This window comes from Nipponia nippon, unplaced genomic scaffold, assembly GCF_047370975.1.
Source record: "Nipponia nippon isolate SJK-2023a ecotype South Korea unplaced genomic scaffold, ASM4737097v1 scaffold_3, whole genome shotgun sequence".
Classification (NCBI taxonomy): domain Eukaryota; kingdom Metazoa; phylum Chordata; class Aves; order Pelecaniformes; family Threskiornithidae; genus Nipponia; species Nipponia nippon.
In genome coordinates, this window is record NW_028262347.1 from 60,114,670 (window position 1) to 60,139,267 (window position 24,598).

General features: G+C 44.2%; 1 protein-coding gene across 2 annotated transcripts in view; it reads left to right on the plus strand.

The window, feature by feature from the left end:
- Positions 1 to 24,598, plus strand: part of SYN3 (synapsin III) — a 206,548-nt gene that overhangs the window by 24,481 nt on the left and 157,469 nt on the right. For both annotated transcript variants that reach the window (XM_087765028.1, XM_009474158.2), the window contains 2 exons: positions 10,527 to 10,584; positions 22,504 to 22,595. In XM_087765028.1, coding sequence (XP_087621154.1) covers positions 10,527 to 10,584; positions 22,504 to 22,595 — 150 coding nt within the window. The remainder of the gene's footprint in view (positions 1 to 10,526; positions 10,585 to 22,503; positions 22,596 to 24,598) is intronic.

Consider the following 24,598-nt stretch of genomic DNA (forward strand, 5'->3'; position numbering starts at 1 on the left):
GTGCTCTTGGCTTTGTCAGGCAGCCCTCAGAGGCACCCACAGTAGTGAATGTATCCGTGCATCAGCACACTAGGGAAAAACTGCTTCTCTTTAGTCGTTAATGGTACGTATCTCAGCTGGGTAGCCTCCTCCTGGAGAATGAGGCACCTTCTTGTGGGTTGGGAGTATCTGTGCCTTGGAAGACTTCCAAAAATGCATCCACAACTCACCTACAGCAGCTGCCAGAAAAAAAGGAGCTCAGACATGAATACACATGCGCGCGCACACGTACAAACACGCAGCAAAAGGGAGTGGGACCATGAGGAAGGGGGATGGCAGGACTCCATGTAATGGCAGATGGGCCAGCTCTGGCAGCCCGACCGCAGCCAGGAGGAAAATGTCCCACCTCTGGCAACTTCCTCGCCCGACGCATTAAGTAAAATCATGCTCTTGCTGGATTGAATTTCTCAGCAGATCAAACAGGATTTAGTACTGTTAACCCCCATCCTCTGTGAAATTGCTCAGCTTTCTAGCCTAATGCTTTGTGTTTAAACAGCTTATTTGGGAAGTGATCAAGTATAGGCTATAGTTAATAGGCTCCTATTAACAACATATGCTAAAAACATTGCTTTTCAGACCAGACAGCATAACAAAGTTGTTCTTGTTGCATTTGTTAGATATCTCAGTTGCATTTGCAAAATATCTCATGTCACTTTTCAAAGCCATTGGCATGATTTGTACAAATTTCAGGCCATTTCAAGTGCTAACAGAGTTGCTTGCTGTCTTGCACAAAATACTTGTGCCCTACATGCGGCAGTTCTACATGTGAGGATTGTGCCATGTTTCACAGAAAAAAAAAGCCACAGAGGATATTTTAGGAGACACAAAATTGCATTGCTGTTTTCCCATTTACTTTACAGCCAAATCTGCCTCAACATACTGTTTCCAAAAATTTAAAGATGAAGGAAGAGAAAAACTGTGATTAATACTGAATTAAATCCTCTTAATATATCTGAAATTGTTCTTTGTATAACAATAATGTCATGATTCAGGTCTAATTATGGCCTGACCTGACAGGATTACTGTTTTATACTGTTCAGAGGAAGTTATCAACCTATTTTTATTAAAATAAAACTATTTTTACTTCTGATAGTACATGACAATATTGAGCCTTAAATATGTCATTTGTCCAAAAATATAATTGGTCAAATAATAGTGTTCTGATACTGAATTTTAGTAACATGGGGCTTCCTAAATCCTAATTTTTTGCAAGGAATTCCTTTTCAAAAATATTCAGTGAGTGTCATGAGTCATTTCATGCTTTCAGTAGGCTGAAGATGATACACTAAGGCTCCCATTCAGAGGAATATTTCTGTACATAACTCAGATATAATGGGAAGTTTTAGACTAGCTTTTGGCTTTGGACTTCATTATCATTTATCTTTATTACTATTATTCAGCATTGATGCTTCAAGCTTGACCTCAGGAATTTACAGGTTAAATTGCAAAGTTTTGTCTATATTTCCTGATAAGAAGCCCAAAATCATCTAGTGGAACTGTCGATCTGCTGGAGGGTAAGAAGGCCCTACAGAGGGACCTGGACAGGCTGGATCGATGAGCCAGGGCCAACTGTATGAGATTCAACAAGGCTCAGTGCCGGGTCCTGCACTTCAGTCACAACAACCCCATGCAACACTACAGGCTTGGGGAGGAGTGGCTGGAGAGCTGCCCAGCAGAAAAGGACCTGGGGGTGTTGATTGACAGCTGCCTGAACATGAGCCAGCAGTGTACTCAGGTGGCCAAGAAGGCCAATGGCATCCTGGCTTGTATCAGGAATAGTGTGGCCAGCAGGACCAGGGAGGTGATAGTGCCCCTGTATTCGGCACTGGTGAGGCCGCACCTCGAATACTGTGTTCAGTTTTGGGCCCCTCACTACAAGAAGGACATGGAGGTGCTGGAGCGTGTCCAGAGAAGGGCAATGAAGTTGGTGAAGGGTCTAGAGAACAAGTCTTCTGAGGAGCAGCTGAGGGAACTGGGGTTGTTTAGTCTGGAGAAGAGGGGGCTGAGGGGAGACCTTATTGCTCTCTACAACTACCAGAAAGGAGGTTGTAGCAAGGTGGGGGTCGGTCTCTTCTCCCTAGTAACAAGTGATAGGATGAGAGGAAACAGCCTCAAGCTGCGCCAGGGGAAGTTTAGGTTGGATATTAGGAAAAACTTCTTCGCCGAAAAGGGTAGTCAGGCACTGGACCAGGCTGCCCAGGGAAGTGGTTGAGTCTCCATCCCTGGAGGTATTTAAAAGATGGGTAGACCTGGTGCTCGAAGACATGGTTTAGTGGTGGACTTGTTAGTGGTAGGTTAACGGTTGGAGTTGATGATCTTAAGGGTCATTTCCAACCTTAATGATTCTATGATTCTATGATTCTAACATGGTGGTTACTGACAATAAATGATTATTAATTAGCTTTTATTATACAGGGGTGACCTTTTAAGGTTTCACAAGTTCTGTGTAACTATGCGGCTATAATTTGAAAAACTTATAAGTAAAATTACGGTTTTCACAAATCTGGCTAAAAAACTTACATTTTCATTGTTTAACCATGTCTACCCAGGACTGAATATTTCTGGTCATATAATTCATGCCAAGTGTGACTTGAGGGCAAAATGGAATTTTAGGGAAAGAGGAGGCAACTTTGTGTTAAGTGTGTGTGTGTGTGTGTGTGTGTATGTGTGTGTGTAAGCACGCTCGGAAGCAGCATGAAGAGTTTCTGTATTCCCTAGCACACAGGCATAGGGGTGAAAAGGAGGTAAGGCTGTCAAAGTTATTCAATAAATTGCATTTATCACATCGCTTTCCAATCTGTTTTAGGTATATCACCATCTTGTCTGCCTGTATTTTTGTCCTGCATATGTAAAGCAACTTGGGATCTAGTCCTCCTGAATGAAAGGTGATACAGAAATGTAAAGGATTAGTATCATTACAAAAATAGACACAAGGAATATGGAAAATATTCCCCACCAGGTTATAAATATGCTAATGCAAGTCAAATCTGGGACCTTAATTGCTTTACCAGAGTTCCTATAAATGCATAGAATTTAACCTCAGAATGTCCTGCCTAGTCCCGTACATATTAAAAAAAAAAAAATCCCTCAGATGTATTTCTCAGGGTTTGTGAGCCAGATTTCTTCTGCTTGAAAGCCAGCAGTGCTGCCTCAGTGTTGGTTCAAGTTAGCCTGGTTCCCCTGCTCCTCAGGTTCAGGGAGGGCAGAAGTGAGCTGGAATAAAATGTTGCACAATCCTGAACAAAATGATACCCCTTGCAAACAGCTCCAGGCCATACCATCTAGATTTAGCAATGTAGAAATGTTCCAGCAATGTGCTATTTTGATAATGCGCAAAATAAAATTGCTGCCTCATGTTGTACTTAAAGCAGCCCCCCACCTCCACCGCCTCTCCCCCCCGCCCCAGTTCTTTGTGGCCAGGAGGAATGTGACCATGATGTAGCCTGGGTGGGGGATCAGACCTACAGCAAAGTGTTCTTCCTATCCTGACAGCTCGGAGAAGCACAAAAAGCCCTGCCCAAAAGCAATAGCGCTGCACTAACTAGTGCTTCTTCTCTTGGCGGGGGATGGCTTTGATCACCCTGTTTCATGAGCAGGAGGTGGCACAGGAAGACGCTGGGAGGCCAGTATTGTGTGGGACTCCGTAGTTCCTTGAATAGAGAGAGCAGCCTGAATGGTTCTGTCTGTGATCGTTAAAGTGCTGGTGGCTTGCCAACCTAGGTCTGCCCCAAAAGCAGACCTTTGGTTCCCTGAGAGAACGGGAGGATTCACAAAAGAAGATTTAAAAAACCCTTCTCCCTTCCTGCCCCAAAACTTCCCTTTCTGTGTACGTTCAAGCCAAGAAATCCTTCCAGCCCTGTAGGGTGGGACCTCGGACCTCATCAAGGACCTCACCACGAGGACTTCCTTTATCCAAAAAAACCCAAAACCACACCGCCATCACAGCCTGATATAAACCTCTTCAGGAGAGGCGTTTCTTTCCTTGGTGTGATCACATAACCAATAATGCCTCGGGGGTTGTTTTACAGTAACCAGAGTGGGCTGGGTCTTGCAGTTCTTCCCAGAAGGCAACAAAGGTGGTCTGTTCCCATGGCCCGACCTTGGACACCAACGACCTACCTGCAGCGCAGATGAGCTGGCTCTCCATTCAGTGGCTCCAGCAAGCCAGGTGGTGACAGCATCGAGAGCAAGGTGATCTCACCCCAGGGAGGCACGGGGCTGAGTGCAGCAGTACTGCACCCCAGGGCTGGAGCTGAAACTTTTGTGGAGCTCCTGGCAAAGTATTTAGGGTTACATTTTGACCCAACCCAAAACTTAGTTTTACCTCTTGGTCCCTTCCTGTCTGCCTGTACAGTGCAGGTACTCTTTCCTTCTTTCTGCACTTGCCTCTGGTCCATTTAACCTGTAATTCAGACCTTGTTTTCTGACGTGTCGACGCACACATCCGTCATGCTTATCCACCATCTTTAGCATCCTGACACCCCCCCACCCCTGACCCAAGGCACTCTTACAGAATAAATATTAACTGCCAACCAGCCCATCCCACAGCTGAACAGTGCATAAAGGTCTCTGGGTCAAAGCAGACATGGACAAAAGTTCCAGTAGGTTGCAGACCTCGGCATTTGTGGAGTGATTTTTCTCTTCCCTATGCCCTGGGCAGTCAGGACTTGACCATCTCAAAAGTCCTTACTATTTGCAGCTGGGAATTGCTAAACTGGGGAGAAGTGGTGAAGGGGTTGAGGTCTGGCCCCTGAAAGGAAAACCTTCCTTGTTTTCACCCCTGAAGAAAAAAGGGCACAAATGCATCTCTCCACCCCCCTCCCCTCCCCACTGCCTTTATAGCGTGTAGGGGCTGGGGAGGTCGAGGCATTCCAGCGGCTGCTGGCCAGTATCCTGGAAACTGCCTCCTTTTTCCCAGTCCCAGCCCCTTTTATGAAGGAGACAATGCAGACATACAGTGAGTGCCTTGTGCATCACTTGGGCCCCCAGGCCCTTTGACACAGGGATTTCATACAGTGGCTAACCCCCTCCCTCCCCGAGGTCCCCCCACACCCAATCCAGGGGGCTTCAGCCTCGCCTTTTCCGGGCTGATCCAGAAAGAAATTACATGCCTTATTTTCCCAAGGGGCTTGAGAGAAGTATGTGTAATGTGATTCCAGGGAAATAATTCAGATAATTCCAGCATTTACCCGTGGATCCCTTTTGGTTTATTTACCCATGTCTCTTCTTCACCATTTGTCTCTCTTCCACCCACTCCCTTGCCCACCTCTCCCCAAGAGTCCCGCACATTTCCCCTTTCCTCAGCATGTTTTGCTCTGGCCCCTCCGCAGGGTGGGAAAGGCTGCTTCCCACTCCAGATGAAAAGTGGTCTCCATCCAAAGTGTGGCTTGGCTTTCTTTGCTTGTTGTGTCTTGCTTCAGAGGCACAAGCTCAGTCAGAGAATTTGGAGGAATTTGCTATTACAATATCCTAGTACCCCTCTTTGGCACACTCCCAGAGATACTGAGCCCATTTCTGGGGTGAAGGTACAAGCCTGCTCCTGAGTTTGTAGCTCAAGGCCTCTGTCAAACAGCGATGCCCCAAAAAGTGCCTGGGTTCATTCACATCACAGGGGATTTGGGTTCAAGCTTATTTGTTTGTCTGAAGGATGGCTTCCCAGTTACTCCAAGACATGCTACCAGCAATTGCAATGACATTTGCTACATCAGATCCACTGAGGTCTCTCACAGGAAGATTTGAGCTATATTTCTTTGATCTCCTCCTATCCTATAAAATTCCTTCATGCAGGAGCCGTTTTAGAGGATACCTGAAGAAGTCCCATGAATTTAATACAAAATACCAGCCTGTGTTCAAAGCTGCATAATGTGTCATAACCTCTGCTTCACCTAGCTAATGGACCTGCAGGAACAGCTTTAAGCTTTGAATCACTGCACTCCTCCAGTCCGTCATGATCACTTCAGATCTCCTGCCCCTTCTGGCCACTCCCTTCCCGATGCTGAAGCTGGTGTTCTGCACTTTTTTTAATATGGGCTGCTGTCTAGTGACACTGTACCTGGGGAAGAGCTCCTTGGGCACTTTCTCTAGCTGATGCTTGATACCTGGGCATCTTTTCCTATTCCTCACCTCTGCAGAGCATTTTCCAGCCTGGCAGAAGTCCCCTGCTGGAATCTTGATGTCTCTGTTTCCCACAGATCCAGAGGAAAACACTGAAGCAGTCCTCTGAAGCAGCTTGGACATACTTCTTTGCGCCGAGAGAAAAAAAGCAGAGGGAAGAGAGGAAATAACTCCAGGAGAGACAGTACAAGCTCTGCACAAATCGTTTCTCCTGGGTTCCTGTGCCGAGCACGTGTATTGGCTGATGGGTTGAGCACTCATTGCACCTACATTTGTTTTAAAGCATAAAGAGAAGGCAGATGTAACTGGTTATTTATCGTACAGAGAGAAATTGCAAGATTATCTGTGCTCTTCTAACAGAAGTAGCTTTTGGCCCTTTGCTGCTGATCCTGGAAGCCCCTACTCCATGTGCAAGAGTTGTTTCTCTTGTGCCGTGTTTCCCCATGACACAGGAGTGGGGCAGGCTATGGGCATTAGTATGAAGGTGTAGGGGAGCATGCCAATTGGGGCCAGCCCTCGCATAGATGCAGTACAAGCTGTCCCAGCTGTTGGTGACACCAGAGGGACAAACTCTGGTATTCCAGTGTCTTACAGGTATGTTTGCAGTCTTGGATCAGTGCTGGCATCCCTTGCTCAGATAGATGCTTTGCAAACACCTAAGGGCACTAATGTTATACATGGACTTTCTGTGAATTAGCTCTTATGTAGGTAATCGGAGGTGAATTGATCATTTATTTTTCCCTGCTGCTATTAAGGATACACTCTGTATCGGACAGAAAATTGTGTATATGCTTCCTCCGGCCACAGTCGCTGAGGCAGACTGGGGCTGTTTCATGGCAGCTCTGGAAAATAAGCTTTTATTCTTTCCGAATTACTTCATAAGAAGAGGTATCAGGTTTCTTGTGGCCCTGTAATCATGTCAGGGCTGAGGCAGAAAGCAGAAGTTATGTTTGTCTGATGCCCTTGCACCCAGAAAATATGTCCTTTTCAGGGCATGCAGCTTCTTCATGGTGAAGAAAGAGGGGTTCAGGGCAAGTTTTCTCCTTGGAAGCCAAGATAGATATTTGGTTCTTTATCATGGTGCTTCCTCCCTCCCAGCTGGTGCAGCCACATTTAAATGCATTGCCTAGCACTGTAAATCCCACCCAGGAACTGCTCTTGAGCATGGCCCTGCAGTTTTCTTCAGTCAAAACATGTTTACATGCTAATTTACTGAGATCACAGCAACTGCACCACCCCATCTGCACCCTGCCTAGCCAAATTATAACACTGTGTTCTGGCGGGCTGAACATCTGACATGCTTTAAAATAAAGGGGTGGCCAGCCAAGCAGTGGTCAGTGTTGCAGGCTGCCTGGGAGAGGGGGTGGGTTTGCGTGGCCAGTGCCTTGCCTGGTATCTTGAGCTGGGGGATGCCAAACAGCCCCTCTCCCGGGGCAATGAGCCGCTCCTCTGATCACTGGCAGTTGGCTGTGCTGGAGGTGAATGGGGACACTTCTGATGCTCCCCAGAAAGGCTTTTGGCTGGTCTTCTGGGTGCCTCTCCCCTGCAGCACTACAGGCTGTCTAGATAAACCTGCAGCATGTCACTTCCTAGGCAGAAATCTGGAAGAGCCTTTCTCAGGTGGTTATGGGGCAGAGAGCATCCACACACGTCTTGCACAGTCTCACCTGTCAGAAATATCTATCTTTCTTTCTCCTGCATCCCCACCAGATCAGCGTGATCTTCCTTTCCTCCATCCTATATCCACTTCAGGGACCAGAAGCCATTTCCTACATTGCACAATACTGACCAAAAGACTCTTCCTCTTGCAACTGAAGTTTCATGATGTTTCTGCAGCATCAGCAATGATTCCGGCTTGCTTGAAATGTCAGGATCTCCAGGGTGAGGCTAAAGCCATTTTTCATTTCAACATGATAGCCTCTACTGCCCAGGGGCTCCAAAACCCCAGGTGCACATTGAAAACATCACTCCATCCATTTCAGTGATGTTTCAGTAAGAAGTGTTTCAGTCTTACCCTGGGTTGTGTCAAAATGATAGGCTGACCAAAATATTTGGCTGCAAATTGCTTAGCACCTGTAGTCTTCAGAGATACTCGGAGCAGGTTAACCCTCCTGGGGGGCTGTCCTTGAAAGAAAGTGATATATTGTGCTGTTAAAAGAAAGTTATCTGAGACACAGAATGAGACAACCTGTGTGGAAAGAGGGATAAGAAGGAGAGGCCACGCGGTGTCTAAGTCGAGGTCCCTTGCTCTACTCAAACGATTCCTCACGCTGGATGTGCCCTCTGTGTGACTATCCATGAGCAGAGCCAGTATTGTAGAGATGAGAGAGGGGATTTTTTAACCGTGTGAAGGCTAATTTCCTGGACTAGGCAGTGGAAGAGTCTGCTCCATCTGTACCGGACTGAAGACTGTGGTTAATCACACTTCATTACAAGCTGAAGCAAAGCAGCACCAAGGATTTTGCAACCAGCTGGTCAGCAAAGAGGAGAGGCCATAGAGGAAGGAAGTGTGTTTTATAAACGTGGATAAGGCGTGTACATTATGAGCATGCTGGGAATAAAACCAAGCTTCTACCAGTGAATAGTGCGCCTCGAATTTCAGACCAGTTCCTGTGGGCCCACTTAAAGCTTATTCCAGTTTTTGATAAGTCACTGGTTCCAGCAATATCCCCAATGTTTAGGAGTGAGGAATGTTGCCAGACCCTCTAGAGCCATGCCTCCAGAAATATGATGCAATTATTAAGTGCATTTAGGGTTCCTGTTTATTGTTAGAGGCGTGATGTCTCAGCTTGTTTGTTGAGTTGCTTTTTTTCATGCAACAGTCATAAATTCAAAAAAGGGAGGAAAAATGGCCAGAGCTCTGCTTTTTATACTGGACAGGGGTTGTTCGAGCCACTTGGTCTTGGTCACACCTGGGTGCTACACTGTCCCTCACTGACATCTATGCAGAGGTCTTATTAGCACCATGCTGATGGATGGGCTGTCTGGGAAGGGAAGCATGATACAGCCTTCAGATACCCTCATTAGAATGAAGCAGAAAACTTTTGACATTTTTTATGTCTTTTTCTAATAAAATGAAAACTTTTGACTTGGTTTTGAGCCAGAAGGACAAAACAAAATAACTTTTTTATTTACATTTCACATTTCTAGGGGAGGGGAGCATTCAGCTGAAACTGGTGTGTTTCAGTCATGGGGAAAATTGCCTTCCTACTGTCTCTCCTTTTTTTATTGGAACAAATAGACACATAGTAAAAATGTGAGCCAGGTTCTTTTTTTGCTAATACTATAAAATAGGGAGCAAAGCCGGCTTCCCCTCATTTTCCTTTACTTCTTTATTCTGTCCTCTCTTTGCCAATTGGAAACAGAATGCAGAGAGTTACTTTGTCTCTGGAAATAGCTCTTGCAAGGCTTAACTGTGTTTTCAATGCTTTCTAAATAGAAGAGGTTTTTGGAACCTACATGGTCTTCCTGAAGTTTTAGGGGGGGGGAGGTCTGAGAAAATAAATTCATATTTTCTTCTGTCAAGCTTGTTTGGTAAGGGGAAGAATTGGGGAGAAATATTCACAGGGGAAATTATATTGGCAATTTCCCTACTGACTAATCAATATAAGGGGCATTATACACAAATATGAACAAAAGAGCTAAAACTGCCTACCCTTTTCCTATGCTTTCTTCTCCAACACTACTGTCAGCCTTTCCCTTTCATGAACAACCAATCTTTCTGAAAGTGCTTTGTTGTCTGCATAGCATAGGCAATTAGGAGCAGAGGTGGTGGAAGGTATATGTCCTTCTCATGGTACTGTTCAACTCCAAAGCAAATGAAGTTTCTCAGTTCCATAGAAGAGATCCTTCATTAGTGACACTGTAGATGCAGATACTGTTTCTCTAAATCAGTAGCAGAAAGACAAACAGAATCAAAAAGCAGCTCTGTAGCAAGAGAGTAATAGAATAGGCTTCACAAGTACTTCAGCTGTGATGATAAAGATCCTTACTCAACATCAGAAGAAGTTTCCAATGCCGTGCCATATGTTGCTCTCCTTTTACAGAACAAAGATTAAGTATTAAATGAGATATAGCAAGGAATCATTGATTAGAGTTGTTCCTCTGGAAAAGATTAGGAGAGCATTTGGTTTTCAGTTTGAAAATAAAATGAAAAAGTCACAAGCCTTGAAGGAACTTTCCAATGTGGTTTTCATCTGGCTTGGCAGGTTTCTCCTGGAGAACAGGAAGCTGAAAGAAGATAGGAATTAGGAAAACATACTGTGACCCGGATAGAAATTCTTCAGCAACAAGGGAAATGCAGAAGCAAACAGTATGTAATGAAAGCCAAAAATCTTCTTTAACCATGTCTGTCTGTCTCGTTTCTTCTGCAGGGCCAAATATTTCCAGGGGAAGAAGGTGAATGGAGAATTTGATATCCGAGTGGAACAGGTCAGTGACAACTGAATTTGACTCTAAGAAATGTGTGTGGACAGGGCTGAGGTCTTAATGACAGATAATCTGTGGATATTTCTTTTCTTGAAGAAAGGAACTAACGAGGAGTTATAAGACACGTCCATTTTATAGAATTGTGGAAGCTATAAATGAAAATATCTTATTGGGCCATCCCTTCATCCTTCCTACCTTTGCAGAATCAGTTGCTATTTCACCTTAAAATGAAATTTTCTTTTCTGGTGATGGGATTATAATTTCTTCCATTGGAAGACTACCTCACAACTCTGTATATATGCTTGAAAAGGTGCAAAGCCAGTATGCCACAGCACATGTTGGTGATGTTATGTTCGACATGCGATGTATACAAGTCTTCTGACTTACCCTGATTTAAGCCTAAAACCTTTGGTTTAAGTACACAAAATAACTACATAAGGCAAAATCTTTTTATCTGTTGAAAGTCCATAGGAATAGTAAGGAGGTTCATGGCCTGTTTTCTGATGTGCTCTGCAGGGCATTGGACAAATTCTCTGTTTCTCTGTTAGCCTTGGCACCAGCCATTCATTTCAGTTGAAAACTCTTCATGTTGGGGTCTGTCCTCTCCTCTCTGTGTTGGTGCAGTGTCTGTCAAAACGAAGTCCCAGTATTGACTGTGACTTTGAATTATGTTGTCAAAGTAGAAATTATTATTAATAATTATCTGCAGGCACCTAACTTGAAAGCAGGCATAAGAAGAGAGAGAGATGTAGAGATGAGCTGGTGATCCTGAAGGAGTCATATGCTTATTTTATACTCATTAGGGCTATAAAACTGCTTGGATGGATTAAGAAACCTGGTGAATATTGTTTGAATGACCTGGTATTTTCAGTCTTTATAAAGCTGTTGATTCCGCAGTGTGTGTGTGTGTGTCTGCATGCATGTGTGTGTGTATAGAATTATTAATGTGGTGGTTTTGAAGACTTTCTCAGGACCCATTACCCTTGACAAGGTGTTCCTTCTCTTTTCAAAGAGGTGCTGTCCAGTTTTCTAGGACTATACATGAGCACACACATTCTGATCAAAGGCTGTGAACAGAAAAGTTAGCAAGTAATTTTTTTTGCAACTATGATACTATGAACCCTTCATTTTCCTCTTTTTTTTGTTATCACACTTGCCAGGACTGGGTGGTATTAGCAAGAACAATTCTTACTTGCACTTTCTTATCAAAGTCTTGATTTTGCCTGCTGCCTCAGTAAATGTCCTAAAAGAGAATAGGAAAAAAAAAAATTAAAAATCACACTTCTCGCATAGAAGCATGGAATCAAATAATAATTCAGATTTGCCTTTCAAACCTCTGATCCAACCTGCTCTGCCGCTCAAAGCAGGGTCAGCTTCAAAGCTAGACCTGGTACTCTTCAGGATGACCTATTAATTCTTTCCTAAACCTCCAGCCTCTGCCTTTCCCCTTACAGTCCTTCTCCTCAAATGTTATTGCACTTGAGGTCCTTATAAAGGAGCTGTCTTCAAATGGTTGGTGAGTAGAGAAGGGGAGAAGTGGACTCTTGATCCCTGATGGGTTAACCCTGGTAATTACCCTTGTCATCATCACTAGGTAGCTTATCACATTTCCCCAAGGACTCTTTCAGGGAGACTTTCCCAGTCTGTCTCTTGAAATTCTTCACATATGCTGAATGTCCATGTTTGAGACAAGGCACCAAATTGCTCCAAGCAAAGACCATAAGGCTGGTATGACTCTGCTGGTGAGGACCATTGCCAGGCCCCTTGCAGCCTTCTTTAAATACTCAGCATAGTGACTGCAGCGTTGCCCAAGGGAATGAGGTGTGCAGTGGGTAGGAGAGTTGAGGAACAATGAACAAGGGCCCCGGCTGCTTCCCCTCGCCCCCTCCCTGCCCCTCAGATCAGGCAGCAGAGCCTCCACGTAGCAGGCAGGGAACTGCTCTTGAACTCCCCCAGATCTTGAAATCAGAAGGGATGATCACTTTCCCCAGCTGGATCACTGTCAAGAGAAACACAGAAGCTGCATTGTCATGGGCAGTCCTCGAATCTGACCTCAGGCCCTTCTGCATATCATTGAGGCCAAGAGAGGGGCACGTCTTTCTTCAAACTCTGTCTTTTTGTCCCCTTCTTGTTTTGCCCATCCATCCTTGCTCAGTATTTCTTGATATTTAATTTTCATTCATTGCTCCTACCCCAATTATCTGGAGCCTTCCTTGCTTCTTCATCCTATTCCTCAAGCACAATCCAGAAGCCTAAACAGTTATGGAACAGGTCCCATGAGGCTGAACGTGGTCCCTCTGAACCTGAAAAACAAATGTTCTTCCACAGTGTCCTTATGGAAAAAAAAAAGCAGGGAATAATTGTGTTTACCAGCCTGGTCCACACCTTTCTTTTTGAGTTTCCAGCTCACCAGTCTTCACTATTATAACTGTCCCATGACTGGCACACAGACTGTGCCATGATGCACAAGCCCTAACCTGTCTGTTCAGTTCTGAATAAATTCTGCATCAGATCAAGGTTTGACTCTTGGGCACCTCTTGAGCCACTTGGTCTGTTCAGTAAGTTCATTTAGTTTTTCAGTTTTCCATTTGATCCTGCTGCAGGTAACCACACATTATTGACTCAGCCAGAAACACAGCTTGCCTTAGGAAATTTTTTTTTTACATTTTATAGGAAAAAACACTTCTGATCTGAAAAACTAAATAACAAGAAAGTTTGAATGGCAGAAAGCAGTGAAAGGAAATATCCAAATGTTAAATACTCTTGAAAAAACACATTGGGAAAAAGCAACTGCCCTATTTTTTCTGACCGTGCTAATTTCTCTGCCATTCTTCCAGGGTGCTCTGTAGTTGGTTTAAACTGAAGGAAGAGTTTGCCTTGTTGCTTTTTCTCTTCCTCTTTCATCTCTATCTCTATTACATCTTGATTCTTCTTAGCAAGCCATTTCAGCAATCTTTGGGTGAAGCAGAGCAGGAGAGTAGGTGATATTTTTTTTAAAGTCATGACATCACTTATTTGTAATGGAGCAGGAGTGCTGAAAGCAGTGCTGTCTCTCCCTCTCTCAGCAGCGGGAAGTCAGTTATCTAATCTGGTTATACACCCCTACCAGCTCTCTGAGCTGCCTCTCCCCCTTGGCTGTCGTCCGAGGAATGCAAGACGTATGTGATCATGCTGTCTCGCTCTATCTATCCCCCACACCCAACACTGCGGAAGGCATTGACTGACTTCAGCCAAATTGGAGGAACAGGCAGAAGTTTCAAGATACTAAGTTTCTACAAGAGGTGAATTCAGTTTGTATTAGACACTGGATAATCCACAAGGAAGAGACTGTTACATGCCATCCTGCTGCTCAGTGAGCTGCTTCTGTAAGTCTCAGCTTGTATGAAAATAGGTTTTATGGACTCTTGAAGGAGGTTTGCTGGTTCTTTAGCATAGAAATTAATTGCATGACCTCAATACCACCCCCAGGCCCTTGTTCTTCAGCTAAGTCCATTACCACTAGCAAGAGACATTGTGGGCACCTCCTGGTGCCAGTGAATAGGAGAGAGAGTTGTCAGGGACACTGCAGTGGGTACACCCTCTCCAACCTCTGTTGTCTCCTGTCATTCATTAAAATGAACGTGAGGCCTGACTTAGTTTCCACCTTTGTTTCTTCTCTCCTAATCTTCAGCGTAATACCCAAAACATATTTATTAATGTGCTTTAGAGGCTGCAGGATTTATTATTGCCCACCCTTGACTGAAATCCAGGCATGCAATGCCATTGCCTTCTCCCTGCTGGCTGCAGGCAGAGAGGCGCAGGGCTGAGTGAGGGCTGGGGCAGTGGGAAGCAAGTGCGAGTGCTCTCCTGAATCAGGGCCCCTTTTTCTTTGGAAGCAGTTTGGATTACATTTTGATTATTTGGATATTTTTCCACTACAAGTTCTTCTGCAGCAATGATAGTCATTCGTAAGACTGAACGAAACACTGATCAAAAAGTGAAAATCTATTTGACCTATTTCCACTAAAACCCTGATGGTTTAAGTTTTACTCAGTGTGGGTAACCCCCTAAGCTTTAAGGAGCAGCTGAGTCTAAAAATACTATCACTATTTTATGCTAAAAATAAGGTTCTTAGATTTTGATCCATGTTGTTGCTTTTACTTGCCTTGTGATTTCTAGCTTTGAGAACTGCAGTGTATATCATCTCCAGTTCTTTTCTCTAGAAATACAAATGCTAGATAAATTATTTTAGAAATGAAAAGTATAAGTTTGATTAAATGGCTCTAAGGCTAAGTTGAGCTTAAATAAGAATCTTAAAGTGCTGCAGGAGTTGACCATATTGCTTTTAGTTTCTCCCAAAATTAATTTTGCTTTTATCTTCTCAGTCCTTCACTGGCCAGAGCATAGGAGGCATTAGGAAACAGTATATTCAAGAAGAGGAGGAATTATACCATAGGCCTTATGCTCTGTCAAATGTTCTCCATCACTAGAGGCAACTGGTAGTAATTCAGCACCTCCTTCCCTACCCTCTCTGCCCTGTCCCAGAGAAAACGAAGCCTTGCATGCTCTAAGGGTTTCATATGACTCTTGAGGTTTCCCATATGGATCATAATATACCGCAGGTGGGGATCTCCTTGGGCGTTAGGTATGCCCCATGCACAGGGGGGATGCTGCATGGCTGTGCATCCACAGCACACCCAGGTACAAGCAGAAGAGGGCAGGAGAGCCGGGGCTGAGACAAGGACAGCCACAGGTCCATCGGACAGACCGTGACACTGTGGGCCATGGCCAGACGAGTAGGACACTTGCCACCTGTCTGGGAAAGAGAGATGCCCACAAAGCAGGAGATGTGCAGAGTGGGGTCACTGGGATGACCATGGAGACCTGACTTATGAGAGGCGGCCGAAAGAGTTGAATTTGTTTATCCTGCCAAAACAGAAGCTAAAGGAGACACGGCTGCTTTTAATAAATACACTGATTTAAGAAAGGGTTTCATGACATGGTGCCTGCAGTAGCAAGGGTTAGACCCTTTGACTCTGGTGGGCTTTTCCAGTTCTGTGCCCTGTGTTGACCGACAAGAGCCCAGGGGGGAGAGAGGAGAGCACAGACCTAGCAGGCAAGAGCAAGCAGCACTTCTTAAAGTCTGCCACCTTCGGAGTACCTTTCCTTCAGGTATTTCCCAAAGGCATTTTAATATAGCCAGAGACATCTTTCCTGGCATTGACTAATTGATGGTGGAGGGGGGTGAAAAGAGTGAACAGGGAGTCATGAGGCCAAAAGGTTCATCTCAATTTTTCTTCCTCTTGTTTGTCCACCCGTCTCCTTCCCACCATTTCCTGCTGTGACGAGGTGGGTCTGTCTGTCCGTCTGACACGCATTCTTCTCGCACAGCTCATTCACTTGTTCCCGCTGCCTGGTTTATTTTCAGGGAATGATATTCAGTGAACTCCTATGTACATGCTTCTGGAAAAGTCTTGTGGTATAGATTATGACTCCATTGGCAGCATTGTCAGGAAAAAAGTTGTACTTGGCACTCACAGAAGGTAATTGTAATACAAATCATGAATTCCAGCTCCATTGTACTTCCCATCCTAAAGAGATATTTTCATGTGCAGCATACAGTGGGCCTTTCAAACGGTAGAGCCTGATAGGCCCATGTGTGATGAGAGGAAAATTAGACTCCCATAAATAACTGTATAATTTTTATTCATCATATGCTTAGGGTTTCTTTTTCCAACTGAAAGCCAGAAAGCAGTTCAAGAACAGCAACAGCAGTTCTCATAGCTTTGCCACATACAAGCATTCAGAAACCATGAATAAAGGGAACTGGAGAAATAGCAAGAATGACTCAAAAATAATGAATTTCTTAAATAAATAGTATCTTCAACTTTTTTGTTTTTTTTCCATTGGCTTTTGGAGGCTTACAGAGTTCATGTTTTGAGCTGTTTCCTGGGATGAAAAGGTTTAGAAACGTGCTTTTGCTAGGGCTCCAATTTTTGGGCAGTCACACAACTTCTGAAAAGAAAATTTAAGAGGCAATTCCAAATGCCATCAGAGCTGATGCACCAAAAGGCACTCACACAGGTCAAAGCATGTGGGCCTTCAGCATCAGTGTTGTCTGTAGGCTAGGAGCATGCATCCCAGCTTCAGAACTTGTGAAGAGCAGTTGTGGAAGCTCCTTTGGAGCCACAGAGCAGCATCCCCCTCCCAGCTGGACCCTCTCCATCCTTTTCTCCCAGAAAGCAATCCCACGGCTGGGGGAAGGTGGGGAGCAGGGTACCTCCCCAAGAGAAAATGTCTCAGGAAAGAGACATGGGGAATCGGGGTGTATAATCTCTAATTCTGCATGCATACGCACACCAAGCACACACAGTCCCAGCCCTCCCCCTGTTCACATCCATACGATCTGTTCACCCTTCTGCCTGTGCAGGATTTAGGGATTGCTTACTTCCCCTCTGAAACGCTTGTAATGGTTGTAGTGAAATGTGCTGTTACAGGAATGCGGTCTGGTGTCTGCCAAAGTCTTTCTTTCCTTGTACATATTGGAAGATCCACCAAAAACTAAAGCATGAAATCCACTGAGGAATGTACGTGATTTGATTAGGCAGTAGTAATTCCTCATCTCAAGTGCCTAAGCCATGACACAGACCAGCCTGGTATTCTGACTGTATTTTGTGTCACAGGGCAGGGGGAGAAAAACAGACATGTAGTGATAATTGGTGAGGAGTTTCAGGAGCAAGACTGGGAGAGTGGAGAGCCCAGGTCAGATCACAATCAGCGGGTAGTGAAGAGCGAAAGGAGACATGGAGACTGGGGAGCTCCGGCCACACAAGAGACCCAGTGCCCTGCAAGCCACCTGTAGCTCCAGTGCCACGAGTCAACCCACCTTCCCCAATGCCCATGTGGGTGAGAGGGGCTGGTCAGAGTAACTACCAAACTCATCCTTAGGATCTTGATGTGAGTACTCTGCATTGTCTTATGGAAAGCTCCATGTTGTAGTGGTAGCTCAGTGCTATGATTTATGTGATGGAATAACCCCCCAAATGCCAGTGTGTGTGTTACAGCACATGGTGTGTTACACTGAGGAAAGTGCAAAGGTTCCCTGGCAGTGCTAAAACCCCTCTGCTATTTACGTGTATGTGCGGTATATATGCAAACGGAGGTATGTATGCAAATGATCACACAAGAGTCTAATATAACTTTGTGTCTCCCTTTTAAGCAATAACCAACCTGAGTAGCTTTTAGTTAGGCTACGTACAGATGAGGGCTTAGAAAGTTCAGTAGCTAAAAAAAACCCAATGTGCTTGTTGCTGCATGGACACACTAAGCCTGTTTGCTTTAAAAAAAAAAAAATCAGCCATCATGCCCCCAAAACACAAATCCAAAAAGCTGTCTTGCATCCCTATTCCTGCGTTCCTGTGCCACAACGAAGATGAACTGACCCTCAGCATCTGCTCAAGGAGCAAACTGGGATGCTTTCCTGGTGTTTCCCCTTGACATGCAGGGAGAAGTTTCATAAGGACATCTGCCAGATACCAAACTTATCACAGTACAGTTGAGGCTGGAAGGCACATCTGGACATCTCGTAGTCCAATAACCTGCTCTGAGCAAGTTCACCTAAAGCAGGATGCCCAAGACCATGGCCAATAAATGTTTTAGTATCTCCAGGGATGGAGACTCCACAGCCTCTCTGGGCAACCTGTTCCAGTGTTTGACCATCTTTACAATAAAAAGGGTGTTTTCTTGTGTTTACATTGAATTTAGTGTATTTCATTTTGTGCCCATCTCCATCTTCTTTACTACCTCCCATCAGGTTTTTATAGACATTGACAAATCTTCCCCTTATGCATCAGTCATCAATGGCAAATGCACAATATGGGGAACTGAAGACAAGTCAGTAGCCTGGACAAAGCAATGCAAGGATTACAGCAGATCTCAGCCAGAATATGAGTTAAAAATAGGCATGTTGCTGCACAAATGACAAATCCATACTGGAACATATGGACAGCAGTATTATATGTAAGATGAGTGGCGTTACATCTTACTCAGCAATGGTTATGTCTCTGCTGAAGGACCATGGTGAGTTTGGGCCATTACAACTCAAGAAAGTTGTGGACCTGTCAGAGAGGATCCCAGTGACAGCAACAACATTGGTCACTGTGCTGAAAAACATCACCTACAAGAAAATCTTACAAGAATGGGGTTGTTTTTGTCTAGGGAAAAAGAGAAGAAGGAAGGGTAAGTCTTCAAGCAGTAAGTCTTCAGGTTCTGCAAGGAGGAAGTAATGGACAAAAAAATTACAGTCTTAAAAAGTAAGGTGAGAGATTTAGGTTGGACATTGGGAAACCTTTCCAAGGTTGTTAAGGCACAGATTGCCTGAGGAGGTCCCTCATCTGTGGAAGATACAAGAAGGTTATGTAGTATCTGCACACAATGGCAGAGGTAGAGCTGATCCTGCCTTAGAAAAGAGAGATAAACTGTGTGATGTCTTGAGGTCCTTCCAAGCCAACTTTCTGTTATTCTATAAAAAATGCTTAAAATTCACCTTGAACATACGCCTCCCATGCAGCATTAAAAGGTATGGCTACCAAGCCAGGCATTTCTACTATCGCATGATTTAAAATTACAAAATCCTCCTTGTTTTATCATCAGCAAACAGAAACAGAAACTCTAAAGTAGCTCACCAAAAAGATCTCCAGCACCTAGAGAACACTGATGGGAGAAGCTGAGTAGCTTAAGATTTAGTCCAAATGTTCTGGAGAGATTTCTGAATCTGAATACCTGAAATAGGCATTTTTAACAGAACTATCCTTCAAAATATCTGTGGGCATCTTCCCAAATCTGGGCCTCACAGAGGTACAAAATATTTCTGCTCCCACAGTCTGTATTACATTATCCTTCAAGATGGATTGTGTCACGTTTGTCACACATGGTTCACTCTTGCCCTAAATGTTTTTGCAGCCACTGGCACCATTGCAAAGCAAGTATAAAACACCATCAGTCTAATGTAATGCCTTCTTCTATTCGATGAGTCTTAACGCAAATGACTCCGCAAGGCCACAGGGAGCTGCGCTCTCCTGTTTTATGCATAGTTACCTGTCACTGTATCTGCATGGGCTGCTTTCAAAGACCTCTTTGTCTGCAAGGTAAACTCAGGCTGGAGATGATCTCAGACTTTAAATCCCAGCCAAGGGAAGTCATCAGGCTACAAAACCCACAAAGTTAAAAATACAGGGAGCACTGGAAAATCAACAGGAAACAATTTCTGCTGACTGAAGTTTTCAGCCTTCTTCCAAACGCCAGCTAGCAGCGGCCTGTTGGATGGGACAAAGCAGCTACATGAAAGCAGCAGCGGTCCTTGACTTAGTCCATTAAAGCAGGACCAAATGCCAGGAAAAGATTAGGATTGTGCCTCAGCTGTGATTGTATATCTGGATGTTTCAGGGGCTAGGTAGCTGAGTCCTGCAGACCCTCTTTCCACTCCTCCCTCCTTGCCAGGGTGCCCTGGACAATGGCTGCCAAAGGGGATTTCTCCCTTTCTTCTGGCTCTTGACATTAGCAGGCCTGAAATTGGTCCTGGCAGTTTGGCATGAAGTATTTACCATCTCGGGGGATTCCCAGGCCTGTTTGGACGTCAGGTGTCTGAACACAGCTTTGTTTGGTCCGACTGCCTCAGGGCAACGCCTGTCAGACTGACTTAGTTAGATTGTAAGTGCCACCCATCAAATGAAGAGTGCCCATTTTCACCCCTAGCAAAGTGCAAAAGGTTTACTACAAAACCATTATGGAAAAAATTACAGAAGAAAAGCATAAAAAACATGAAAACACAGACCTAAAACTTTCCTCTCTTGCTCTGATGTTCACTTCAGATGATGCATCCCTCAGCTGCAGAAGCTGAAGGTCCAGCTCAGTAACACTCTGCTTTCAGAGTGGGACATCTCTGAGGCATACCCAGACAGAGAGGTGAGAAAGCCATCCTTTCATCTCGCCAGTCCATAGAGCCTCTCGAGCCCACATGCCAGCTGGCAAGCTTGCCTTGACCCACTGGGGAGCACACTGATGGTACCCAGGGCATCTGCTCTTGCTGAATTTGTTCAAGGTGGACTCCCCCCTCCCTACATCTACTGAGATTTTTTAAATGTATAAAATGTAAGTGCCTTTTAGAGGTACATATTTTCTTATCTCTGATCCGATATGATCACTGAAGAAGCATGGCTGTGGCCAAGGCAGCACTGTGCAATCTCATAAAAAAAGCCCAGCCAGTCACCTGAACTACTGCCATTCCCTGTGTGTGTGTGTGTGTGTGTGTGTGTGTATGTGTTTGAAGCAGGATTTATTTCTTGGCCACAGGAATTTTCCCCCTCCTTTCATTGTAATTGGGAGTTACAATGATGTAAGATCATGTAAGGGTGTTGCTTTAAAAAGTTTACACAGGGCCGCAGACATTAAATCTTATTACATCATTGGGTCACCAGTCCACGGTCATCGCTTTAAAATTATGTGGATTTTAAAAAAAGAAAGTTGGAAGTGATTTTTTCATTTGTCGTCTGGTCTCTGAGTCTTTACAGGTGCACTAGTTCTCCATTGGCAAGTTTTTTCCATGCGTTCATGAGGATAAAACATGCTTTTTTTCTTTTTTCTTTTCTTCTTTTTTTTATAAAAGTTGTTCCTGGCACTGTCTTTTGGTTCCAGCTAGTACAAGTATCAGAAGAACGTTAAATACTGCAAGAATATCAATAAAATCACAAGCATTAGCAACACCATCTGAGTGCTCTAATATTAGGTAGCCACTGGTTAGAAGATGATTTTACTGCTGCCCAGTCTCCATCATACTGAGTCTGAAAGAAACGCATTAACAGGAAGGGCAGAAGGGAAAGCTGTTCAAAGGGAGAAGACTATATTTTCTGTTTCAGAAATTGAAACCTGATTATTTACATACACAGGCACTAATTTAATATAGGATTCTGAATCCATATAGGTATGTTTGCATTGTGCTGGAAAGGGAGGACTGGCATGGCACAATAATAAGCTATGCTAGTCTGGGTCTACTCATTTGCTCATAAAGGACAGAGTTATGATTTGGAGCCCAAGTCGAGCGCTGATCAGCTAATCCTGCCATCCTCCTCCTACTGAGAGTGGCCTGAGACCATGAGTCTTGCTGGCATTCCTGTCTGAGGGGCAGCAGAGCCAGTGGCCATGAGGGAGGATTATCACACCTCTCGCCTAGTTAATCACTCTGATTTGTGTCTTAACCTTCACTGACACCCACTGCAGTCGTAATCGCCCCGTGCACATTGCCTTTTGCTCCCCATAGCTTAAATATTCCTTGCAAACATTTCCGGCCTTGTAAATATAAAGTGTTTTAATAATTAAGCAGTACTGTTAATATCCTACCCAGCTTTGCTAACCCTTTAATAGTTAAAATCTTAATAAGTAAACCGCATCAGGTGGATTTCTCTGCTTATCACCTTCCTGCAGCATAATGAGGCTTTTTAGCTATTTAGGGAGGTTTAAATCTTTTGTATTAGGTTTATAGCTGGCCAGTGGCATGGCAGCCAACTCAGACATAATTCTAAATGGATGTTTCCAAGTGGAAACTTGGAATTTGAATTCAAATGACCTTACCTCTTTTTATTATTATTATTCTTTCCTGTATGCGTTTTTCAGCTTGCTCATTCTTAATTCCTTCAGTACTTATTACTGCAATAAGCCTAATCCTGTATACTTGTACACCCCAAGTGTGGGAGCCGTGAATACTTCTGCAGACTCCCCAGGGCAAATCAGCTGTAATTGGATCTCCCATTGCCTCACGAAAAAAAAAAAAAAGAAAAAAAAAAGATGAAGGAAAGGCACATTCCAGCCGAAGACAATTCTGTGTCTGTGTCCATGTGTTTGTGTCTCTGCTGCCCTTGAGTAACACTCTGTCCTTTTGCTCCACTCCAGGCTGAGTTCTCCGAGCTGAACCTGGCTGCTTACGTCACGGGCGGCTGCATGGTGGACATGCAGGTCATGAGGAATGGCACCAAGGTGGTAAGGTGAGGAGCAACAGCTTGTCTTGAAAATCAGGCTTTCTGGAGCAATGTTGGGGCAAGCAGGATGACCTCAGAGTCTGACCAGTATCTGAACTGGGGCAGCACAGTCCTGATGACTTCAAGGTTTCCTGGAAGCGGTGGAAAGACTGACCTGACTGGTGGTTTTGTATCAGGTCTCAGTTGCACATTATGCCATACAGTCATTGTTTCCATGCAATCACAAATGCCTCCTTTTCAGGTTCTTTTTAGCCTCAGGCCTCCCAATACAAGGGACAATGGATCTTCCTTTCTCTTGATTTTTCTCTACTTCTGTGTCAACTAACCTTCATTGTAAACAGTGGCTTGCATTCATTAGCCTACCTGTGTTAGGTCCTGATTCCGGTGCAATAGCCACAAAGCCTTTCCATGATCCTGATCCTCGCAGCCTGATTTGCTCCTGAAATATCACCCTTTTTGTCAGAGATTCCCAATGCTCTGGCCTTGCCCTGTGGTATATCTCAGAGGTAATACCATATCTCTTTTTGATGGGGATTTCTGTCCCTACTAGCATTACTTCATAATTGCAGTCATTGCAAGCGGACTCTTTTCCTGAGCAATGCTTCCCCAATCACGCACCCAATTCACTTTCCAAAAGCATTGCTCCCCTTCTTTCTGACAGCAGAGTGCCTGCGATTTGGAGTTAATGTTAGATGCATTCTTACTGGTGCTACATAAAGAGCAGTGTAAGTTGTCACATCTGTGTATGACGGTAAAATGCCTCTGTTTACATAGCCCTGATACTACCTTTCACCCTTTTATTCCCAAGCCTACATCTTTATGAGTTTCTGTCATTACAACTTCTAATTCTGCATTTCATCTTTGATACAAGAGCTTTTCTTTGTTCGTGTTGAAATCTCATTGCTATTTCCAATCCATTTTTTCTAGCCTCCCTGCTTCTTTTTGTACAATTCTTTTGCGCTTTTTGGTGTATACAGCGTCTCTGTGTTTAATATTGTCCTCACATTTAATCAACGCCTCTGTTTGTTTGCTTCTAGTTCAGAAATAAAGACATATAATATAGCATGCAGGGATATTTTTGAAAGGGATTATTAGAACAGCTGAAAAACAGTGATTCTGAGCATGCTGGCCTGGCCTCAGTTTAATTTCTCAGGATGTCATTTCCAGTCCAAACAGTGCAAAACAACACTTGTCACTGTCAATTAGCTATGACTGTGGTCCATCAATTCATTTCAGGTCTTGACAGCTCTTAGTAGGTCCACAAGTCTCCATTCGCTCTTTGGTACAATTTCACGAGCCTCTGCTAAAAACTTTTAAGGTTGGGTCTGTTACATCCATTTGCTTTCTCTCATCCCACAAATGTCTGTTTCTCAGTGAAATAAAGCGTATGTCCCGTGAACCAGCCGCTGGAGCATCCATCAGACAGCGCACCATGTTAATGCATTCTTGTGTTCGCTTCCTCACAACGCTGGAAGGTTTCCCAAGAACCATTTCCTAGGTTGTTCACATCTCCATTTTCCTTCCCGTGCCTTTCCTCCCAAAGCCATTCATACATCTGGCAGAAAGATCTTGAGCTATTAAACTGAAACTGAAGACAAAATTTATTTCACAAGAGTGTCTGGGGCATGGTGTTCGTGTTTCTGCTTGCAGTAAATACACAGGTATGACAGCTAGCCTTTTTGAATGGATATTTATATATGAAAATGCATGTTTTTATGAATGGCAGTAGTTCAGGTTTTTTGTTTTCATTTATGCATATTTAAGGACACCTGCATTTGTGTGGTGGGAAGAGGATTTGGCAAATACATACTTGTCTGAATACCCAATTCATAAGGCATGTATTGTCCGTGGTTTGTTATAGTCCTTACAAGCACTAGCCGTTTGTTTACAGCCTGTGCTGATGTGCCCCTGTCCTGCCCAGCTCAGCGAGTTTAAGAGCTCAGGCCAGCCAACTTCCACAGCCGTTGCTACCAATACTTTAGAAGTTACAGAAATAAAAACTCTTCTTC